The sequence below is a fragment of the Triturus cristatus genome, chromosome 2_1, assembly GCF_964204655.1.
Source record: "Triturus cristatus chromosome 2_1, aTriCri1.1, whole genome shotgun sequence".
NCBI classification, from domain to species: Eukaryota; Metazoa; Chordata; class Amphibia; order Caudata; family Salamandridae; genus Triturus; species Triturus cristatus.
In genome coordinates, this window is record NC_140581.1 from 759,275,987 (window position 1) to 759,299,691 (window position 23,705).

The 23,705-nt window shown below is 45.9% G+C and overlaps 1 protein-coding gene across 1 annotated transcript in view; it reads right to left on the reverse strand.

Moving 5' to 3' along the window:
- ALDH7A1 (aldehyde dehydrogenase 7 family member A1) overlaps nucleotides 1-23,705 on the reverse strand; it is a 295,831-nt gene that overhangs the window by 50,036 nt on the left and 222,090 nt on the right. The window contains exons 15-16 of the mRNA XM_085632694.1: nucleotides 7,757-7,854; nucleotides 7,519-7,592 (exon numbers count right to left, since the gene is read on the reverse strand). Coding sequence (XP_085488820.1) covers nucleotides 7,519-7,592; nucleotides 7,757-7,854 — 172 coding nt within the window. The remainder of the gene's footprint in view (nucleotides 1-7,518; nucleotides 7,593-7,756; nucleotides 7,855-23,705) is intronic.

Genomic DNA, 23,705 nt, shown 5'->3' on the forward strand with positions numbered 1-23,705 from the left:
ATTTTTGTTAACATTCTTTGAAAGGTATCCCTTACAGGCAATCAGAAATGCTTTGTTTGAGCACAATGTTTTACGCTTCATATATTTTTCTTAAAAATGAGTTAATGTAATTTAAGTGTAACATTGTACAACAATTGTATCCACATTTCTGTACAGAATATGATGTAAAATCGATCGCGGACCTTTTTTGCTTCCAAAATGTGATATGTTATGAGAGAAAATATAAAGTTTGTCAATTGAAGTCAGTGCCAGGTTAAATGAGACTGTCAATCAAAGAAACACTCTTCGGTAGTCAACGACCACTGCATTTCTTCCCACCAGTGCAGTGCACAAGGGAGTTATTATACCATGCAACTTCAAGGATATGGGCACAAAGAAAGGCTGAAAAAATTGAACAAAAGCCTGTGGCACGTGACGTTAATGGTCGATTCCATCGGGCTCCTCTCCAGAGATCATGCGAGCAGCTGGAAGCAGACCGGTCACTCCTGGCAGGTAAGTGCACACCCCCTGCCTGAGAGATTTTGTTCCTTCCTTCCATGTGCACGTCTCCGCACAGAGCAGCATGAATGTAGCAGGCCAACAAAGCCGCTAACAGAGCACCCTCTACCGCGGAGCCGATGACTTAATTCAGAAGCAAGGAGAAGCGCTCGTGAAATGGAGGCACTCATTCCACAACCCGGGCGCCAATTACTCACTTAAGTGGATGCGTGGATTGATTGAAGCCTCACATTGTCTACATCCATACCAGACTGCATGAAATGGCTCCAACGGCTCTCCACAAAAAAACATTTGCAATGCAATCGGACTCGCGTAAATGCGAGACCTATTGTATTGCAAATGGTTACGTTTAAAACCGAGCGCGGCGCCGCTTCAAGGCCAACGCGCTCAGTTTATTTTTTTTACTTTAACACTGAGTGTGGTGTCCTTGAAGCGGGCGCCGCGCTCAGTTTTAAAGTAAAAATAAAAAATAAAAAAACACAAACAGAGTGGTGTCCCTGAAGCGGGCAACACGCTCATTATGGAAGTAATTAAAAAAATTAAACAGAGCGCGGAGTCCCAGAGCTGGACGCCGCGCTCAACATGAACATTAAAAATAATTAAATAAAGTGAGCGCTGTGTCCCTAAAGCGAGCGCCGCGCTCATTAAAGTAAAAGGCATACAATTTAGAGCATATAGCGCTGCAGCCGCCATTGTCCCCATCAGTGTACATAATCAAATTAGTGCTCACCCACCAGATAAAGCCCCCCGTGTAACAAGCCAAGTAAAAGGTCCAGTCCTTATGGGCGTTAACAAGTGGAGACAAGGCGGTACCAAGGCGGGACTAACAAGCCTCATAATCAATCAAAAGCCAGCATTTTCGAAGGACAATGACACAAAGCCAATGACAAATATGGGCGGAGAGTGGACAAGGCTTCCACAGCATACCCTACTACAGCATGCCTCGCAGAGTGAGCAGCGCACTACCGCTAGGCTCGACCTAAAAAGGGTCGTAGTATTTACAAACCCTATTTTGCGAGTCAGTAACCTATCAAAGACTCGCAAAATAGGGCGTGCAACTCGCTTTTTGGAAGGGGCGTGCCAAGGGGTCTCTTCCTTATAGCAAGTCGCAGGGGGATGTACATTTGTCTCCCAAAAAATTGCAGTTATTGGTGATAAGCCATTTGCAAATGGGAAGAGGTCTCCATGGGACCCCTTTCCTTTGTGTTCGGCAGCGAAAATATATATATATTTTTTTACAAGTAAGCAGTGCTCCACGGACCACTGCCAGCCCTTAAAAAATGAAAACTTTTCATTCTTTTTATTTAAACGCATACCATTTTTCTTTAAGGCAAATGGGCTGCATTTGAAGAAAAAAAATGCTTTATTTAAAAAGCCAACACAGACCTGGTGGTCTCATTGCTTGAATTTTTAAAATAATAAATTCCAATGCTCATACACCCGTGGCTGGCACTATAAAATGTCATAGCTTGATTAACAAGTGTGCACTGTCCTGAATCCACCGCAGGCCTCTTTAATTCACGGTCTCACATTAGCTCATTCTTAAAGAGGTCTGCTTTCTCTGTTATTGACGGATTTTCTGTGTTTCTTTTCCTCCATCTTTTTGTTTTGCTGGTTTGTTATTCCCTCTGCTGGCCTCAGGAAATCTCTGATGTGACGGAATATGTGCCAATCCCAAAAATAAGTGCCGGTGCCCTCCCCCCACCCCCCCACGAGAAAAAACTGGCTCAAATGAACTACTGGTTGGTCTGCTGTCCCTATCAGGCCACCATCCCTGTGACTGTAGCCCATTCCCAATGGGTCACAAATTGAGACCTGACTCATGAATATTGTTGAGGCAGGTCATTTGCGAACACATTGGGAAACACTACATGTGTATGAGACACATTAGTACATTCCGTTTTGCGAGTCACAAATTTCTCACAATTTACGACCTGCAAAATTGAAAGGTCGTACATCTGGCCCTAAATAGATTTTATTTTTTTACATCTCCCAGCATCAATATGGGGAACCATGGAATAGAACAGTTTGAGTTTATTAGGCCAACCAGCCAGTTAACCGGTCTTCTGTGAACAGTGAACAATATTATGGGTTGGTACAATACGCAAAGACACACAGAAAGTACTGCACACAAGCACCCAGAGGCCTAAAACAAGTCAGGTCACAAATTATTATATAAAATATACAGAACTGGAGAACTACATATACTACTTAGAAAGCCCTGCCCTTTTACCCATTAACTCTGCTGCTACATACAATTAACATTTGAAGTCTTTATCCATTCTATATGTGTAATTACACATTGCAAGTTCAGTTTATGGAAAGTACCTTGCATTACACCGTAGTGATTGTGAAAAAGAAGGAAAGCAACTAAGTGAACGAGTGAACGGGAGCAAGAACTACACATTCATTTTATTTAAAATCTTTTTGAAACATCACGATCTAGAAGCTTACAGAATGCTGCTCAAATTACATATATCCAATAAAATTATACCGCAGAACTGTTGTCATATTAAAGTACAACAATGCTAAAACAAAAAGTTTTTTGAAAACTCCAAGCGTCAGAGCAGGAAGACGGCAAGGTGAAAGAGCCTAGGAGCTGCAATGGAAAAGCTCTGGATGTCAGTGCAATGCAGTCTTCAACCGAGCAGCGAACCTGCTGCCAGTAGTACAAAGACAAAAATGCTCCCAGAATCAGACAAAAATATAAAAATAGGGGTACAAATACAAAACAGTTGTTGCCCGAGGGCATCTGGACCTAATCCCATCTAGGAGCACCCTCCGTTTTGGGATCAACCAATACCAGAATGTAAACTTCTAGAGTGCCAAGGGGATAGTGGAAACAAAGAACGTTGCACCATATAAAGACCATGCAACAGAACTGTCAGACCTAACTTGGGATGCCATGGGGCAAAAAGAGACTGCAGGGTTTCAATCGCAGGTAGCTTGCCTCTGATGTCCCGAGATTCATCCTACTGTGGCTTTCAAACTGGGTCAAGTACAACCCTTGCCACACTTAAATCTCTGTGAATTGAAGGTAAGCTGTCACAGGCTTCTCAGAGATAGTGTGGGAGGTGCGTGAGCTTAGCACTCAACAATCAGTCAACACAAAAAGTGAAAGCCAGCCCAGTGTTCTTTAGAACACAGTGGTATTAACCAGTTCAGTTTTAAGGACAAGCTGAACAAGTTCGCAGCACCAGCGTTTGGGCGTGGAGGACATGTGCAGCATGTCCTAGCATCGCCCCATTGAGGGAAGCGCTGTTTCTCCCCCATAGGCCCCTCCAGCCACATGCCCCCACCAGAGTTGACAGTGGAAGCACTGCCACCCTTCACCCAGTGCGATGATGGCATCAGCGTGCACACAGAACACCAATGTCATCATAATGAGCCAGTAGATACCAGGGAATAAGTTTGGGTGGTGGGTGTGAGTGTGAGTGTGAGTGAACTGGCGTATGGTTGCAGGTGTGTGGCTGGCATGTGTAGGAACTTGAATTTTACTGGCAGTGTGTGCGGACTTGCACATGAATGGCAATGTGTGTGGATAGCGGTATGTGTAGACTAGATTGTGGCTGGCAGGATGTGTGAACTGGTTGGGGTAAGGGTCACTCCCCTCAGGGATGCCAATTTATTTATCTTTGCTTTGTACCCCCCTTGGTGGGAGACTGGGCGTTTAGGATGCCAATCTGCTCCTAGGGACAGACTTCATTGTGTTTTATAATGTTAACGGTTTTATTTCTTGTCAACATTTGTATTTGTAAAGCTTTTGATTTTCTTGATGGCAACACCCGCTTGCGGTTTCGGCACTGGTACATCTGCAGTTTGTGTAATTGTTTTTGTTTGGTAAGGAAACATTTTTGTAAAGTTTACTTCAAATCGTTGCCCTGCTTGAATGCTTTTCTTCCCTAGTTGAAGTCACTGTAGAATATTTAGCTTAGGTTTTATTGTGTTTCAAATTCACATTTGGATTTGTGAAAGATATGTATTTTGTTGACTTTAGTGTAATTGTTTCCCCCCTTGTCCGGTTCAAGGGCAGTTTGATATTAAGACAATACATTAGCAGCAAGAAAGCATGTTATGGTATCAAGCTGTCCATGCTGTGTGAAAGTGCCACTAGATATGCGTATAATTTCAGGATGTACACTGGTAGGGATTCTTCAATTAACCCCCCTGTTTGCCCTTCCACTTTTGGAGTCAGCGAAAATATTGTGTGAGAACTTGCCAGAGGACTTTTTTAATGAAGGTCATTTATATGTGAACAATTTCAGCACAAGTGTGCAATTATTTGAGGAATTGTTCAAAGAGAACACTGTGGCATGTGGCACAATACACTCTAACCATAATGTTTACCATAAAGAACTTGTGTGTAAAAACAAAACCTGAAAGGGGACAGAGTATGGCCTTGAGTAGTAATGAAATTCTTACTGTGGAATTTTCAGACAGAAGAGATGTCCACATGCTCACGATGAATGCACTTCACCTGTGGCTACCTGGGGTCAGGTAGCAGAAATGCACAAACCTGTGTGCATTTTAGACTACAACAAGCACAAGGGAGGTATAGATAAGAGTAGATCAAAGGTTGAAGGCTTACAATGCAGCTCAAAAGTCATATCTGGTGCAAGAAGTTGGATGTTAATTTGTTTCATTTGGCATCCTTTAATGCTTATGTTGTTTTCAAACATTGTTCTCCAGAATCCAAGATGAGTTTTGTACACTTTCCACATTCTGTAATAGATGGACTTGCTGTAGTCGAGCAGGTTTGTGTTCCTAGAATCGAAGTCGTTGAGGATGTGGCTAGATTGAAAGATCGATACTTTCCTGAATATAGTCCACATGTTTTAAAATGTATCATACACAACTTTAGTATTGGGAGCACCCATGAGAGTAAAGGAAAACTGACTGTGTTCTGTATGGCTATATATTTTCTGTTTAAATACCTGGTTGGCAGTAATTTGATGTACATAGTTACATCTGTTGTGTATACAGTCATGGTTGGTATTTCATCTTCCACTAATAGTTTGGTTCTTTCTATTTGGAAAAATATGTGCTCTTTTTATTTTTTTGTTGTTGTGGAGGTCTGCACTTTAGCCCCAAAACAGAAGTTCAAGTAACATCAGATTATAAAACCCTTTGACAGCATTTAGTAAAATAGGTTCCTAATATTTTCTGTGAAAAGGGCAAACCCTGGGTAAAAGCAAAAACTGCCTTGTGCGGTTTGGCCATTTCAGCCGATTAGTGATTAATACATTTCAAATACTTCCACAGAATGTATTGTTACCTGACCAAACAGTGGCAGATGGGGATGGTACGCTCGTCCAATTGCCCTAAATGCACAAGCGAGCAAGGCACCTTTCTGCATGTGATATGGACATGTCTCAGGATGACAGAGTACGTGCAGTAAATACAAAGAGACTAGACACAGGCAGTTGGCCACCCAGTGCCCCTCGACCACAAGGCATGATTCTGGGCATAACTGAGGGCTGGGAAGTTTATACAGGCATCAAGACTCTGGCCGGACTTGAGTTCCTGGTGGCCAAGCGGGATACTGCTTGTAAATGGAACATCGAAGTTCCACCCCCATCCCCCACAAATACATGTATGACTTATTATAGCTCCTGTTTTCCCATGCTTCAAAAACCTGTACCGAATTTTGTTTATGGAAAACAATAAAAAAAGAAGTTATTTAAGAAAAAAGAAAAGGGCACACCCTGGTTGCACAAACATGGTGTTCATTATATATACACATCTGGGAATGTTTGTAAAAAGGCAAAAAAGAAAATGTTGACTTTAAATAGGCAATGTTTTTTGGATCAGAAATTAAGTCTCTCTCAGTTAAAAAATAAAAAGTATTTAAGGAACCAGAATTTAGGCTGAGCATATACTCGAGTATTTATGAATAGTAATGAGGGTCAAGATCTAATCATTTATGTTTTCAAAGTTACAGGTGCCCAGTGAATACTGACACTGGGAATTCAAAGAAAGTGGCAAAGCAATTATGAGTGTTTTGGAATGGGCAATAATGTGCAATGCAGTGATTAGTAGGACAAAGGGTGAAATAAAGGCGATTTCTTCAAACTATGCAAATGCGCATGCCAAAAAGATGTGAACAGATCTACTTTGTATCAAAGATGAGTGCACCAAGGAGTGATTGATTAGAACTTTTCCATTAAAAAGATGGAAACCATAACCTTTCTCATTTCCAATGCTCTTTGTGGTAGTGTAGGAAACAACAACACTTTTGTATACTAATAGGAGGAGGAGGAGAGTAGAGATTACACCCTCTTGTTTAAAGACTTGACCGGATTTCCTGGCACGAGGTACCCAGTGACTCCTCGTATTGGCCTTTAATGGAAAAGGGTTAGGATCAACCTGGATATGGTTGTCATAAAAGAAATTGGTTTATTTAGAGGTAAGTTCTAGACTTCATCTAAAGTTTATTGCGGCCATAATACAGAGGGGTTAATCTATGACCATATGTAGTTTTCTTCCAATGTAGGGTTATGATGTCACCTTTCATGAGGGACACACAGCTGGAATTCGGAAGAGAGTAGGTATCTCTCCAGTGATGTGGTCACTCTCGATAAAGAAGTGAATACCAGAGTAGACAGTAAATATCTTACTTTTCCCTGGCAAAACAGTGTTCAGAATCACCAATTCCAAGAGGGACAATTTCATACTATGACGAGACCAACAAATGTAAATAGAGTTTGACACTGAATATGTTTGTAGAAGGCATAGTTTTTGTGAAGCTATCAAATGCAATGAAAACTTAGAAGCAACTGAAAACCCCACCGCAGTTTGCTCATAAGTCAGAACATAAGTAGGACATTTGGGGATCATGGCAACAGAAAAGTCGAAACCCTGCCCAAATAAGCAAGGTGTCTAGAAGCCCTCTTTCTCTTCAGTCTCTGCAGGGCATGATATGAAAACAAATATCAAACTGTAAACAAAATCCAAACCTAATGAAAAATGAAGAGCTTGTGTTGAATCTAGTTTCAATGCACACATTCATTTAATACATACCAAAGGCTCCCCCGATCTCGGCTCCACTGGTTGGAATGTTGACATTTACGATACCACAGTCCGAGCCTTTGGGCCTAAGAAGGAAAGGTAATCAGAAGTCATTGCTAACCACTTTGTCTCCAGTGATTTTACACTTTTTTTTTTTTTAGAATTTGTTTGAGGTAAATGTGAAAATATCGATTTTTAATTTGCATGCAGTTCAATTACAATAAATGATAAAAGTGAATTGGGACAATACCCGAGCCAGCGGAAAATTCTGCCCAGATCCTTGGTGAAGATGCTGCTGGACAGTCCTTGTTTCACCTCGTTGTTCCATGCATAAGCCTCCTCTTCAGACTACAGAGAGACAAACATCACCACATCTATTTCAGTTTTTATTTCTATTGTAGACATTTTACACTTTTAGAACTTCCAATGTATTAAATACATTGTTGAATTATTATGATTCAATGTCTCAGCCTGCATGCACAGAGCCAGACAATTTACAAATGCGTAACCTGTTTTTATTTAACCATTTTTATTCCCCACGGTGTACTTGGGAGTTAAGCGTTTGTTTGTATAACAACATTTATATAGGATGTAGTTGCCAATAATAAGAATTACCTTCACATGTGCTCCACTAAAAGGAAAAGGAACTCTCTCAATATGCAGAGCATGTAAATACTTCCATTTCAGTGTAAGGGACAGAGGAGTGGCTATATTTGTCAACAGAGCAGCACCGCGAGTATCCGCTTTGGGCTTTGTAGGAATGTGTTATTCCAGAAAGTTAATTACTTTTTTGACATTCAGAGATAGGAAGACGGGTGGCTCTGAGGCGGGTATCAAGAATGTATCCATTGGCATCGACTGCGAACAAGAGACAGGTCTACAGGTTATATGGTTGCGATATGGATATTGGAAATCAAATTGTACAGATCTTTGGCTGAGGTGCATGTAAGAACAGGTCGTTTTGCAAAAAGGTGAGGAATGCACAAAGAAGCTCTAGATAAACAAATTATTCGTCTTCAACAGTCATGCACCCTTTAAAATTCTGATATCCTAAACGTACCAAGGCAGCAGAGGTACACAGCTCACTCTCAAGAAAGATGGAATAAAGTGGAATGGCCCCAGGCTTTGAACCAGTGCCTGCCAATGTGATCAATGGCCTTTCCTGGACTGTTCAAGCACACGGTTTGGCCTCTGCTCTCTGATCATTAATTTGTGCCTGAAAAACAAAGACTGTAAAGAAGTATGGGACATGTCTTAAAGACTAGTGAGTTATCTAAGGTGGGTGGATGTGGCAGGGTAGCATTCAGAATATTGGGCAAAGCTACTTCTCCTGCTTCATATCAATACATGTGCCCCATCAAACCTTTCACAACAGGGATATCAGACCTCTTATGATAGCAATGGAATGAGGTTTGAAGTTCCTGGTTGCCCAACAGCAGTGGTACACAATGCATAGCTTGTGAGCAACATATTGCTCACAAGACCCTGAAAAGTTGCTCTCTTGATCATCTAAACCTCTTTTTTTGCCACCGTTGCAGTGGACAATCCTTTTTCTTTGAAAGGGAGCTTAAGAAGAATGTTCTGATTGATTGTCTTCAATGGCGCTATTTTCCCAACACTTTTTCCTCAGTTCTGAATAATTGTAACTGAACCCCCTTAATGGTGGGTTCATTCTTAAAAAAGAAGCCCCTCTCCTGCTAGTGCTTATATCTTCTCCTCTGCTTGCAGATCAAGCAGTGGGATCTATGGTCCAAATAAGACACAATCACCACTCAAAAAGGCGGACCACAAAGAGAATGTATACTGTGGCTTTATGAAAGCTTACAAAATGAATTTAAGAATTAAGGAAAAATGCAAAGCAATAGCTTCGGCATTATGCAAAATTGTATTGTATGCAGCTGGCCATGAGACAAAACATGACGCTGTAGCTGGCTAAATGGGAAATTCTAATCCCCATTGGCTATTTTTCTTTTGGACCTTGTAATACTGACTCCTGTTTGGACAGAGCTAGAACCACAATTACTTCTATAAAGTAGTCCACCTCCATTGTCACAAGGCAGTTCCTGCTTCTGTGAGCCGTGGCTGTTTGTCGGGGTCTGAGACACATGCTGCCAATTATTAACATAATAATAATTAGCCAATTAAAGTGCAGTTCACCCTTTCGGTTGGATCTATAATGTCGTGGAACTACTGGGCAACGCATTTTCCCCATCAATTCAAAGTCAAACTTATGCATCTTGCAGTTCTGCACCCCTTACTGCTCTGATACGGGCGCGTAAAAAAAACAAAAAATATAAATTTGGATCATGGAATAGTGGTACCTCCCTTTGGATTTCTCCCGATAAGAGTTATTATGGAATATGCAAAGTCTGCCCATTGAGAAAATTGTGATAGCTTGCAAAGAAAAGTATGGAAAAGATGTATTTTGGAAACTTTCAAAGTGTGATACATAGACCATTATGGAAAATAGAAAAATGTGCTAATACATGATTTAAAGTTTGCATAAACGCTAACAAGATTTTAAAATGGTACTTTCCTTGCGTGTTATGCACCATCTGCTACGAAATCCCCAAATGCACAATCTGTCTATACGCTAAAGGTCGCCCCAAAAACGAATTACTGCTCATTTATAGGTGCTAATGCGGTACATTATGTTCATTAGCGTACTAGTTCATGTTTAACTCATTTTACCAACATATCTGTGATCACAAGTTTCTTTGTGGTTCGGACGTTGGTCACCATCTCGAATGAAACACAAATTTTCTTTAAGCAATGTTGGAGACCTCTGCCTCAGATTACTCTGTCGCCCCCCTTTGCTCCTAGCTAATCTAGGACAGCCACTTGGGATCACCAGGAATGTCAAATGCAAGGCAGCAGTGAGCATGCATGGGGGTGCCAGAATAAGAACGCCATATCAGTTGAAAGCCGGTGGAAACACCACCTCCATGGTGAGCACTGTAGTGCATAAAGCATTTGGTGTGACAAGCACTATCTTGACTTTGAGGCCACGTTGTTGGCACAGAGTAACCCAAATGTCGAGGCATGTGTGGACTGGATGAGATGACTGTCTGGCTGTCGTGGTACCAGTAGTCAGCTAGTTTCATCAAATTACAAACTAAGAAAAAGAGTCCAGGTTTGACCTCGAAAATTAAAGCCAAAGGTCAATGGTCACCAGTAGCCTAGGATCGGTTTAAGACTGGAAGATACCAACAGAGGTTATGGGGAGAGAATGTCATCCTTCACAAGGTCAGCGGGGTAGAACGGTGCCATCAGGGGTTATAGAAACTAGGCCCAATTTGTCACTGCTCACCAACCAAGATGACACTGCGTATGAGGTGCACTCTAATAGGACGATTTTAAGAGCTCATTCTACTCTGTGTTGTTTCAACTGATAGGACCAGCTGCAGCCCTTTCCAAAGTTGGGTCATCACATAGTGTGTAGCCATATAGCAAGAGTGATTTAATCGCACTGACAAATGCTGCCAGTAGGTGGTTATAAAAACAAAAGGATTGCTTACACGTAGGAGTAGTTTTGCAGCATGCAACCACGCAATCCTTCCTGCTCCCCTGTGGCGTGTAACAATCCGTTGCGGATACAATCCTGTATGTGTCGCATATGCAGTCTTGCAAGTGGTAAGAGGGAAACACTAAGCCATCATGCCCATCAGCTTTATGACAGTTCTCACTGTCAGCGACTGTACCTTCCAGTAGCGCAGAGCTTGCTCTGCTATTGCTGATGCTCTCTAGGCACTGTCCTTGAGTCTAATGTTGCCCCCAGAAAAACTTTCACCCTCTGCGTGAGTGGTGATGACTTTTTGTGGTTTATGGTAAAAGTGAGATTCTGAAGCATGCTGATGACTGTTTGCATGTCCCTGTGGCATTTTTGTTTTGAGTTTGCCTTTACCAACCAGTCGTCCTGGTATGGGTAGACATGTATACACTGTCTTCTTAGGTGTGTTGCTAGGCATTTTGTGAACACCCTTGGTGGAGGTTTTATCCCGAAGGGTAGCACTCAGAATTGGTAATGTGCTCAGTCCACAAGGAATCTGATGTACTTCTTGTGCCTCTGGTTCATTGGTATGTGAAGGTAGACGTCTTTTAGGTCTAATTGTGGTATACTGTAATGGTATTTAATTGCTGTAGCTTTAAATGTTTAGAACTCTTAATGTAGATTCTTACTATGTCATGTGTGTTCCATGGAGTTCAGTTACTGTTGAGAGGATTACTTATCAGCTGCTGTCTCTGTGGGCTCTTCTTTGATGCTTGCCACTACACTTGTATTTGGAATAAAGTTAGTGGACTTTACGCGACTAGCTTCCTGGTCTTATTGGCGTTACCCCTATACTACAATTGGTACCAGGAGTGGGGTTTGCGCAGATTTTCCTGCCAAGTTAACTGCCGACATCTCAAGGCCCACCGGACCGGACTGATATTGTCGCACCTCAAGGGATCTCCTTTTTTGCATCTTTGTATCAGGTTGGTGGATTACTATTTGGATTTACGCAACTACATGGTGCGAGAGAGCGAGGAAGCTACTTTTGAAAGTTGCCTACCTGCTCGCTCTCTGCGTTCCAAGCTCGCTCCTCTGCCATTCTGATCCGTTCCAGAGCGGTCATCGGTCCTGACTTCCCTACAGGCTCTGCGCGAAGCGTATTGACGTCACACGCTCAGCGGCGGCCATATTGGGTCATCACGAAGTTAATCCGCCGTCAGCTGAGTAAACAAAGCGGCGTTTCTTCAAAGGTTCATTGCTTCTGTTCGTTTCCGTGCAGTGCGAAGCTAGTTTCGGTGATTCGCACACCATCTGCTCACCTGATCTGTTACAGTGAGTTTTCACAGATCCTTAAGAGATTATTTCTTTACTTTTATGCTTGCAGCGTACAGTTCTACTCATTTATTCTTTGGAAATACTATAATTTCTATTACATTAAGACAGCAACTCATTTTACATTAGTTAGTTTCTGGTGGTTAATTTACTGCTACTTTCCGAGTGGATCTGTGGTGACATGGCGTCCATTCAAGGAGTTATTCAGCCAGCACCTTTTCTGATTAAACCTGGTAAACCTGAATTGAAATGGTCCGAATGGTTGAAAGATTGAGAATTACCTCACCACTATTGACGCCAACGGTTATTCTCCTACGAGGAAATTGGCTCTTCTAGTCAATCATCTCGGTACAGCTGGTCGCAGAGTTTGACAATCTCCCACGCTACCCTTCTCCCGCGACCGAAGATACCATATGGAATGTCTTCATAGAAGCTAAATTGCGTATGGGTAAACAGTACTCTGATGCTACTAGTGTTCTTTTGGAAATATTTAATTTTGCCAAGTGCAAGCAGTCCCCTGAAGAATCCGTGGAAGACTTTATTGCGACTTTGAGAGTTCTAGCCGAAAAGTGCGATTTTGGACCCAAGGTAGATATTCACATTAGAGACCAGTTCGTTTTTTGGTGTTACTCCAAGAAAGTTCAAGAACGCCTTCTCACTTTCCCAAATCCAACTTTAGCTGAAACTATTGATGTTGCCAAAAGTATTGAAAGGTCAATAGTTACATCTAAAGTATTGTCTGGTCACATTAATCAAAATGCAAATGTTTTCTCTCCTACAGAATCTGCAAATGTGAGTTTGATCTCTGAGGATAACGCTGTATGTGCCATAAACACAAACACTAAACAAACATACCAGAAGAAACAATTCACTAACCAATCGCTTAGAACTCAATTAGTCTGTTTCCGCTGTGGTTCTAGGAACCATATTGGGAATAATCCTAGCTGTCCCGGAATAGGGAAAAAATGTACTAAATGCAAAAAAATCGGACACTTTAAGTGTTTGTAGAAGTAATGTATATAATTCATCTTCTAACAGAGTAAATATTTCTACGATTTCTTTAAATTCTTCAGATACACAAGATCTAAATTTTCGAACATTGTGGTTACTATTGAAGTTCCAGAATTATTCGGGAAACCCATAAAAGGGCCTCTGGTTGACATTTGCATTGATAGTAAAACCATACTAGCCATGGCTGTCTCAGGAGCGCCGGTCACAATCTTAGCAGACACCACATTTTACAAACATTGGCCCAACAACACACCGCTCATTAACCCTGACATCAACCCCAAAGCATTCGGCGAACAAGACATAGATCTCATTGGGTTTTTCTGGGACAATCTACAAGGTCTTGGCTGATCAATTAGAACTAAAATATACATAGCCATCAGAGGTAGAGACATAATCGGATGGAAAGACCTTGCTCTATTGGGCATTATCTTACGCCCTGGTCAAGATCCTCCAATAGTTTTAGGTGACTTACCACCAAATATTCTATCAATAAACATCCCTGATTCAATGGTTGAAGACTTGTGCAAAAACTTTCCCGACGTTTTCAAGAATTCTGTAGGTACTGTTAAAGGTTATGAACACACTATAGTACTTAAAAAGAATGCCATTCCTATCACACAAAGTTAGACCTGTACCTCTCAGCATAAGAGATGATCTTAAATCACTCCTCAGTAACCTGCAATCTGAAGGTATCATCTCACCCATTGACTCTTCGGAATGGATTTCTCCGTTTTTTTTACGGAAGAAAAAAAATGGCGATTTGAGATTATGTGTGGATTTGAGGTCCCTAAACCAAAACATATTAGTCGATTGTCACCCTTTACCGTTAATACACGAAATGTTAGCCAATATTGGTAAGTCTAAATTTTTCTCAACCATCGATTTACATTCCGCATATCATCAAATTCAACTCACCTCTAATTGCCAAGCTCTTACTGCATTTGTATCTCCATTTGGAGCTTTCAAATACTTAAGATTACCGTTTGGTCTGGCCTCGGCGGCAAGCGTGTTCCAAAAACTTATGGACAATTTATTTGGCAGCATTCCCCATGTACAAGCTTTCCAAGATGACATATTAGTCCACACTGAAACTAAGGAAGAACATTTAAAAGTACTCAATGAGGTATTCCACATCTTGCGTGACAGAGGCATGACTGTAAAGGCCAATAAATGTAAACTTTTGGTCAATGAAGTAGAATATTTAGGTCACACAATATCAACAAATGGCATTAAACCTAAATTTTGTAACATAGAAGCAATACGCAATGCTCCTCCTCCATATGACAAAGATTCTTTACGTTCATTTTTGGGGCTGTGTGAATATTATGCAAGATTTGTACCTGGTTACGCTCAAATAGTCCAACCTTTGAGGTGCCTTCTCAAGAAGGGTGTTAAATTTGAGTGGTCTGACAATTTGAATGAGACATTTGAGAAAACGAAATTGTTAGTTATTGATGCCCCTGCATTACATCCTTTCGTTTCCAATGCTAAATCTTTTATATCTGTGGATGCAAGCCAAAGAGGACTCGGTGCAGTATTTGGACAATGGGTCGACGGTAGAGAAACCACTATTGCCTTCGCCTCATGTGCCCTGACTGTCACTGAGTGCAACTACAGTACGATAGAGCGTGAAGCCCTTGCCATTGTGTGGGCAGTCCAAAAATTTAAAACATACATTTGGGGTAACCAGTGCGAAATTTTCACTGACCACAAACCATTAGTTTCATTACTTTCTGGCAATGGGTTAGGCAACTCTTCTGCAAGATTAGTCAGATTGCTTTCCAAACTACAGGAATACAACCTGATAATAAAATATATTCAAGAAGGCAAGAACATTCGAGCTGATTGTCTTTCCCGAATTCCTCTAACTGCAGTGATGGTGAAGATGATACGAACAAAGATTGTGTAGTTGGGTTGTTAGATGTTGTTCATTGGGAGCATATCTCAAGATGAGTGGGCATCCGCAATGTCATCTGACGAAACACTGAGGAAAGTTGAAATGTTTATTAAAAATAAATGGCCTTGTAGTAAAAACTTAGGTGATGAGCTGAGACATTTCGCACAAGTCAATGAGGAGTTCTATTTTGAAAATGGTGTTTGCATAAGGAATGGTTTGTTTGTTCCCCCAGCTTCGCTCAGAGAAAGGATTATAAAAATTGGGCACGAAGGTCATCTAGGAATCTCTGCCACTTGCAAGAAATTGAAAGAAATTTATTGGTGGCCATGCATAGATAAGCAAGTAGCTACATTTATAGACAACTGCCCAAATTGCGTTGTTTCTGATAAACACTGGAAGACCAGTAAGAAACCGTTATGGACGGTTCCATTTCCTGATTTCCCATGGGAAAAACTTGCATTAGATTTTTCAGGACCTTTTCTCATGTTACCTGATGAAAAAAAAATACTGTTTGGTTGCTATTGATTATCATTCCAATTGGATATATTATTCTTTTACAAACGCAGCCAATTCTTCCACGGTTGTTTCTTTTCTTCAAAGGTTGTTTAGAGTTGAAGGTATTCCTAAGTGTGTTATTACTGACAATGGACAACCTTTTCTTTCACACCAGGTTTCTAAGTTTATGGAAGATTATGAAATTAAACACCGTCAGGTGGCGTTGTATAGCCCTTCCTCCAATGGGCTGGTGGAGAGGGCCAACAGGTTCTTAATGGAAGGAGTGCAAACTGCCTTAGCAGCTAATCTTGATGTGGGAGATTTCTTGCAAGAGAAGGTATGGAGTTCTCACAACTCCTCATTCTACTACTGGTGTCACACCATTTAAGGCCTTGAGAGGCAGAGAAGCTAGATCTAAATTGGTGCCACATTGGTTTTCCAACCTAGCTGCAGGTTCAGCTTTACAGAATAAGAAAAATACTGCACTAGATATACAAATGGTAAAAAACAGAGTAGTTGGCAAACAGCTAATTCAGAAAAAAGCTTATGCTGGTCCTCATGCATTGACTGCTCCTATCCTCAAATTTAATGATTGGGTTTTGATCAAGAAACCTTACAGACAGGAGCCTAGCGCGCAACCAAGATGGCCGCGTAGGTGCGAAGCTCCCGAGGACCTCCGCGACCTCCTGCATTAATCCTGACTATATCCTTTCCCAGATGAGGGGACTGTGTTCGTGAGCCCGAGCTAAGGTGACACCCGTTTTCCGTTTCCGAATTGGACCTCGGACACCGGCGGGAGCACCGATTGTGGTTTGCGGCCTTCTCCACGCCGGCCCCCCGGATTGGAGTTGTGGGGCGATCCGGAGACAAAGTGAACAACAGCGGCGGGCAAGGCTGGGCGACTCACGTACCCCGCACTTTCACTTTCGCGCCCTCCTTGCTGTCAGGCGAGGTAGGGTTGCGGGGCGGTGTGCGGTGGTGTGGCCTTGTCCGGGTGCCCAGCCGGCCCGCCGGCTGTGATCCGTCCTGCGGAACTGTGGTCGCCCCCCCCCGGAGCCCGTGAACTGGTTTGTCGGCCCTTTCGAGGAGATTGGCACGATTAGAGGACTGCAGCCATGTCCACAAAGCAAGATGGCGACCGGGCAAAGGTGAAATCGACCCGCCGTGGCACGGCCCATCAGTCCAATAACATGGACCGCTACACCCTCCAGAAGGGATCTCCAGAAGCGCCGCGTACGTCCCCTGCGGGCCCGACTGATGCTCCTGTTCTGCCCGCGGATCTGACCCTCCGAGACGTCATGGGCGCCATCGCCGAGATGAAGGCCTCGGTGGACCAGCGCTTTGACACTCTGGCGCAGAAGATAGACTCGGTCCTCGTGGATGTGGGCCTGGTGAGGGCCGATTTGTCCAAAACGAATGACCGGGTCGATTCTTTGGCCCACACTACCTCGGGCCTCGTAACGGACGTGGCGGCCCTCCAAAAGGAGGTGCGCCGGCTTGGCCAGGCGAGCGCCCTGATGGATCGTCGACTGGAGGATTCCGAGGGTCGGGCCCGGAGGAACAATGTCCGCATTATCGGGGTGCCGGAGGGACGAGAGGAGGAGGCGGCGGATCTATTTGTGGAGGACCTGATTCTCACCCATCTCCAGCCCCGGGGGCTGAGTAAACTCTTTGCGGTGGAACGTGCCCACAGGGTCCCTGGAGGAAGACCTAAGGCCGGAGCCCCGCCGAGGCCTCTCATTGCCCGGATTTTCAACTTTCGGGACAGAGACGCTATCCTGCAGACTTCTAGGCTACAAGGACCGGTCAGACTCGACAACATGGACGTAAATTTCTACCCTGATTTTACTCCGGCGGTCCAAAAGCAGAGACTGAGTTTTCTCGGAGTCAAACGTCGCCTACGGGACCTGAACCTGAAGTACGCAATGCTTTTTCCAGCTAAGTTGAGGGTAGAGTTGGATGGCCGCACGCACTTTTTTGATCGTCCCGAGGCGGCCGGGGACTGGTTGGACACTTTGCCCGGGGATCGGGGCCGGGGGGGTGGGGAGGGGGGGGGGGGGGTGCGGTTGGCGGGGAGGGACACATAGTAGGCGACTGAGGGACACATAGTAGGCCTTGCTCTGGACAACATTATTGTCACCATTGACTGCTCGTGTATGTTCCCCTCCTGTGGAGGTCGTACGGGGTCTCCTGGGGGCTTTCCCTCCTCCTCTGGGGGACTAGTTAGTTTTTTCATCTATGGGGCGACAGGCACACTGCACTTTGGGGGGGCTGTCTGGGCTCATGCAGGGGTGCAGGGCGGGGGGAGTTCTGTTGGGACGGGTGGGCTGGGGTGGGGTGTTGTTCGTTTTTACCGCAAGGCAAACCCTTTACTGTATTGGTGTTTTTGAGGTGCTCTTGGGGGGACAAATGATGGCTTCTGTATGTGATGGGGGGTAGGGATTTGACTCTGTTGTCATGGAACGTTAACGGACTGGGGGATAGGATTAAGCGAGGTGTGGTCCTGCAGTATCTGAAACGAATTTCGCCAGATGTGGTCTTTCTGCAGGAGACACACCTTATTGGTAATTCCTTTTATGCCATGAATCGGCGGGGCTATCGCTTGGTGGCCCACTCGGGCTTCACGTCGGGCTCGCGGGGGGTGGGCATCATGGTTAAGAACTCGCTCCCGCTGGAAATAGATGAGGTGCGCCATGATGAGAGGGGACGCTACACTGTCTTGGTGGGGAGAATGGAGGGCAGAGTAGTCGTTTTTGTATCAGTGTACGTCCCACCGGGGTTACAATCTACCACTTTTGCGGACCTGGGGCGCCTCCTCCTTGACCTCCCGGGGGGGGCTTCTGGTGGTTGGGGGGGACTTCAATGCGGTGGCTTCTGGGACTATGGATCATTACCCCCCTAGGGACCTCCCCCGGGCACAGGCGTGGCTGCCCGGCCTCTTAGATACATTGGGATTGGTAGACTGCTGGCGACTAAAACATCCCGCGCAGCTGCAGTACACCTTCCATTCGGGTGCCCATGGTAGCCTCTCGCGGCTTGATCATGTCCTTGTCCCTGCGGCCTATGCTGGGAGAGTGGGAGAGGTGCGCCATCTGGCGCGGGGTATTTCAGATCACTCCCCGCTCCTGTTGCATTTTGATGTCTTCCCGAGGGGGGAGGGCAGGGTAGCTCCAATCAATGCATGGTACCTGCGCGACCCCACTATTCGTGCTGACTTGATTAAATCCTTGCAGCGGTATTTTGAGGAGAATATGGGGTCTGTCCCTTCGGCTATCTCCCTGTGGGAAGCCTTCAAGACAGTTCTTAGAGGGGAGGCCCTCTCCTTTATCTCCCATGCCCGGAGGCGCGAGCAGGAGGAGGTGACCCGGGTGGAAGCCGAAATTACTGAACTAGAGGGTGACCTGGGGAGTGGGGTGACGGATGCCGCACTACATGTTCTACACCTTAAGCAGGCGGCCTATAGGGCCCTCGTCACGGAGGCGGCCGGGGGCCTCAGTAGAGAGCAACAGGGGCGACTGTATGATGTGGGTGATAAGGCTGGTAAATTGATTGCGTGGTGGGATAAAAAGGAGAGAGCGAATCGTGTGGTCCCGCTGATCGAGAGAATGGATGGTGTGCGTGTCACCGAGCCAGAAGACATTGTCTCTTGCTTCGCGGATTATTTCCGCGAGGTGTATTCCCCGGTTTCTCCCTGCTCGGAGGAGGATTCCCATGCCCTGCTTCGGGACATCGCGCTGCCCTCCCTTTCGGGGGAGGACAGGGAGTCGTTGGAGGCTGCTCCCACCTCGGACGAAATTGCCCTTGCCCTACGCTCGGTCGCATCTTGCAAGGCCATGGGCCCAAACGGCATCCCTATCGAGCTGTATAAGCTGCGACCGGATGTACTGGCACCCCACCTCCGCGCGATGTTCCTGGCGGCCCACTCGCAGGGCTCCCTCCCGCCGGATCAGCGTCTGGCTACGATCGTGGTGGTCCACAAGGAGGGGAGACCCCGAGAACGGGTCACATCCTATAGGCCTATCTCGCTCTTGAATGCGGAGCCCAAAATCCTCGCCAAGGTGCTCGCCAACCGGCTGGTCGGCGTGGTGGGCGATCTGGTCCACCAGGACCAGTCCGGCTTTATACCCCATCGCAACACGGCCCTTAATCTGCGGCGCCTGCACGGGGTGCTCGCGCGTGTTCCGTTTGTGCGGGAGCCGGCCATCTTGGCGTCCTTGGACGCCACCATGGCGTTTGATACACTCGAGTGGCCATACATTTGGGCGATGCTGGCGAAATTTGGATTTGGACCGGGATTCATCAGCTGGGTCAAATTGTTGTATTCGGGCCCATTGGCGCAGGTGGTGGTGAATGGACGAGTCTCGGCCCCATTCGCGCTGGGACGGGGCACGCGACAGGGTTGCCCCTTGTCGCCTCTCCTGTTTGCACTGGCCTTGGAACCCCTGGCGGAGTGGCTGCGGTGGCACCCTTCCATCCGTGGTCTCCGTTGGACCCCCGAGTATGAGGACCGCGTGTCCCTATACGCTGACGATATCCTTTTGTACCTCGCCTCACCGCGTAAATCACTGATTGTCCTGGTTGATGTTTTGCGCTCATTCGGCCGCAACTCAGGCCTTGTCATCAACTGGGCTAAATCATGTGTGTATGTGCTTTCCGGGGAGGCTCCCGTCCTCCCGCGGGACTGTCCGATCCAGATTGCCTCTCAGGGGTTTCGGTACCTGGGTATCTATATTACTCTGGACCCGGAGGCCCGCTACGAGCGGAATTTGCTTCCCCCCCTCCAGCGCTTGAAGGAGGACGTCCCGCGTTGGCGGCGCCTGCCGCTTTCGCCGCTCGGCCGGGCGGCATTGTTTAAGATGATGTCGTTGCCACGCTTCCTATACGCTCTCCCGAACACTATGGACTTGATCCCGGCGCGCTACTTCCGTGAGGTGGAGAGTCTACAGCGTCGCCTGTTCTGGGACGGGAGGCCGCGTATTGCCTTGGCGAAGTTGACGCTCCCATGGTACGACGGGGGGGTTGCCCTCCCGGATATTAAACGGTATTACTGGGCCTCCCAGCTAGCTGCAATTAATCATGGCCTCTACGGGCCCGCCTTAAACCCGGCATTTGAAATGGACAAGATGCTCCTGCCTGGTGGCGACTACAATCGAGCGCTCTATTCTGGCGCGCCCGACCCCCGCCTGACGGGACCTACGCGTGTCATGGTGCGAGTATGGCACGCGGCTAACGCAGCTATGGGGTGGAAGGACCGTTTGACCCGGGCGTCACCGCTATATGCGTCTGAGAGGTTGGGCTCCCTATGGACCTCGAAGGGCTTCGAGAAGTGGGACACGATCGGCATCAGTACAGTGGGGGATCTCTGGACGAGGGGGGGATTTAAAACATTCGAGACGCTGCAGACGGAGTTTCAGCTGCAGGGCAGTGAATACTTTCGGTACTTGCAGGTCCGTCACGCACTGGGCTCCGTCTTCCCAGACGTCGCCTCCATTCCGGAGTCTTCCCCCCTGGAGGATAGAGTGCTGGATGGCCATGTTCCGGACAGCACGATCTCCCTCATATACAAAAAACGGATTAATGATCGCTCGGGCTTGCTGACTGGCCTCCGCGAGGCCTGGGTTGCCGATGGGCTGGAGTTGGACGACGAGGACTGGATGTCCGCGGTGGCCTCTCCGAAGGAGGTGGCCATACCGGCTCGCCTTCGCTTCGTCCAGCTAAAGATCCTCCACCGGGTTTACATGACGGGGCCAAGGCTTCTGCGTATGGGCTACGCCGAGGATGGGCTGTGTAAGCGTGGGTGTGGTGCTTTGGCGACTTTTTTGCATATTCTGTGGGAATGCCCGAAGGTGGAGCGATTCTGGCGTGGTGTGCATGAGGTCCTGCGAGTGGTTACGCGTGTCGCGCTGTTGCCTGAAGCGAGGAGATGCTTGCTGAATGTGGGGGAACCAACTGACTACTCGGTTCCGCAGACACGATGGGTGACTCTAGGATATATGATAGCTAAGCGTGACATCGCGCAGCTGTGGGGATCCCAGAGGCCCCCGGCGGTGTCGGCCTGGAAAGAACACATGGATTGGTGCATGTTCCGAGAAAAGGTGGTGTATGTGGCGAGAGGTAAGCCTGGGGCGTGGGTGAAAGTTTGGGGCCCCTGGAACGCATACCGCGGGGGTATTTGTGAGCCACCACTGCTGCCGGCTGCCTCACCAGCTCCGTCCCCCTAGTTAACCCCCTCCCCCGGCCCCGGGCACAGGGTTCCCCAGTCCCTGATCTGTTCCCATTCCCCTCTTTAGATTCTTGTGGGTGGTTGGGGTCCCCCACTTAAGGAGCACGTACTGTCACTTCGGGTTGCGGGTTGCCTTGCGGGTGTGGTTCTTGTGTTGTTGTGTTCTTATAAAATGAAACCGTATTGTGGGCTCGGAGTCATGTGGCCCACGCCATTGATACCTCCTGATTTACCTCTCTGCAACGCCAAGAGCCTTTTTGTATGTATGTCATATGCTCCTGTCACTCTAGCGGCCGGCCGGAAGGTTGTAGGCCCATACCTGTATATATTTGAGATTGCAATAAACTGTTTCAAAAAAAAAAAAAAAAAAAAGAAACCTTACAGAGTACAGAAAGGTCAATCTAAATTCACTCTTCCAAATCGAGTTATCAGGGTCACTAAATCTTCTGTACTTCTGGAAGGTAGAGGTTGGTGGAATAAAAACAATGTAGTGAAGATTACGGACAACCAACTTAACATATTTAACAAGGTATATGCTAATAAAACTGATGTCAGTGATTCTCATTTCATTTTCGGGCCTGATTATAACATTTCAGATACCAATAATACCCAAAATGTTGATGCAGAATCAAATGTTTCAGCAACTTCCCCATCTGATCTTCACAGCGATTCATTCATTTCTAATTCACCAACATTACCATCACGTGATCAACGAGTTTGCAAATTACCTGTCAAATTTCATGATTATGTATTATATTAAGTTCATCAATGGTTGTTTTGGTTTATGTATATGGGGGGGGGGGGGTGGTATACTGTAATGGTATTTAATTGCTGTAGCTTTAAATGTTTAGAACTCTTAATGTAGATTCTTACTATGTCATGTGTATTCCATGGAGTTCAGTTGCTGTTGAGAGGATTACTTATCAGCTGCTGTCTCTGTGGGCTCTTCTTTGATGCTTGCCACTACACTTGTATTTGGAATAAAGTTGGTGGACTTTACGCGACTAGCTTCCTGGTCTTATTGGCGTTACCCCTATACTACAATTATGTGGTCATACTGTCTCCCCTTCTTAGGAGCGGGATCACTTCTTGTAACGTTGTCATTTTGAAGCACTGTGTTCGTATGAACTGGTTTAGGTACCAGAGGTCTAGGATTGGTCTCAGAGTTAAGTCTTGTTTTGGTACAAAGACGTATGCCGAGTGAATGCCACCGCCTATTTCCCTCTGAGAGACTTTCTTTATGGTTCACTTTTTGACGAGTTCCTTGACCTCGTCTCGCAACTCCGCGAGTTCCTGTTCCCTTAATGTTCTAGTCTTTGGGAGGGATACTAGGTAGTGGTTTGGTGAGTTATATGCAGTAGCTGTGCCTTACGATGTCTAGCAACTCTTCTTCTGCTGCAGGAGCGCTGCCATTTCAGCCTTGAGTCGGCGTCTTTTCCTTACGACCTCAAGCGAGCATTCGTCGTCAAGGAGGGCTTTCTCTTCGAGGCAATCTGCTCAGTGTCCTTTGCCTCTCTGGCCCTTTCCTTTGGCACCTCCTTTGCGCCTGCTGGCATCTAGGCTTGTTTCGAAGGCTTACTGCCAATAGTTGTCCTTTGTTAGGGACACGTGCAGCTCTTTGGGTCTGAGCTTTTGGGCCTTTTGTTACCTTCTGTTTGGCATCCCTCGCCACTTCCCCTGTGGCTTCTGCTCTTTCGACGTTGACAACGCTCCCTTCGGCAGCCAACTCTCCTCCCTCCGCAGGCTCG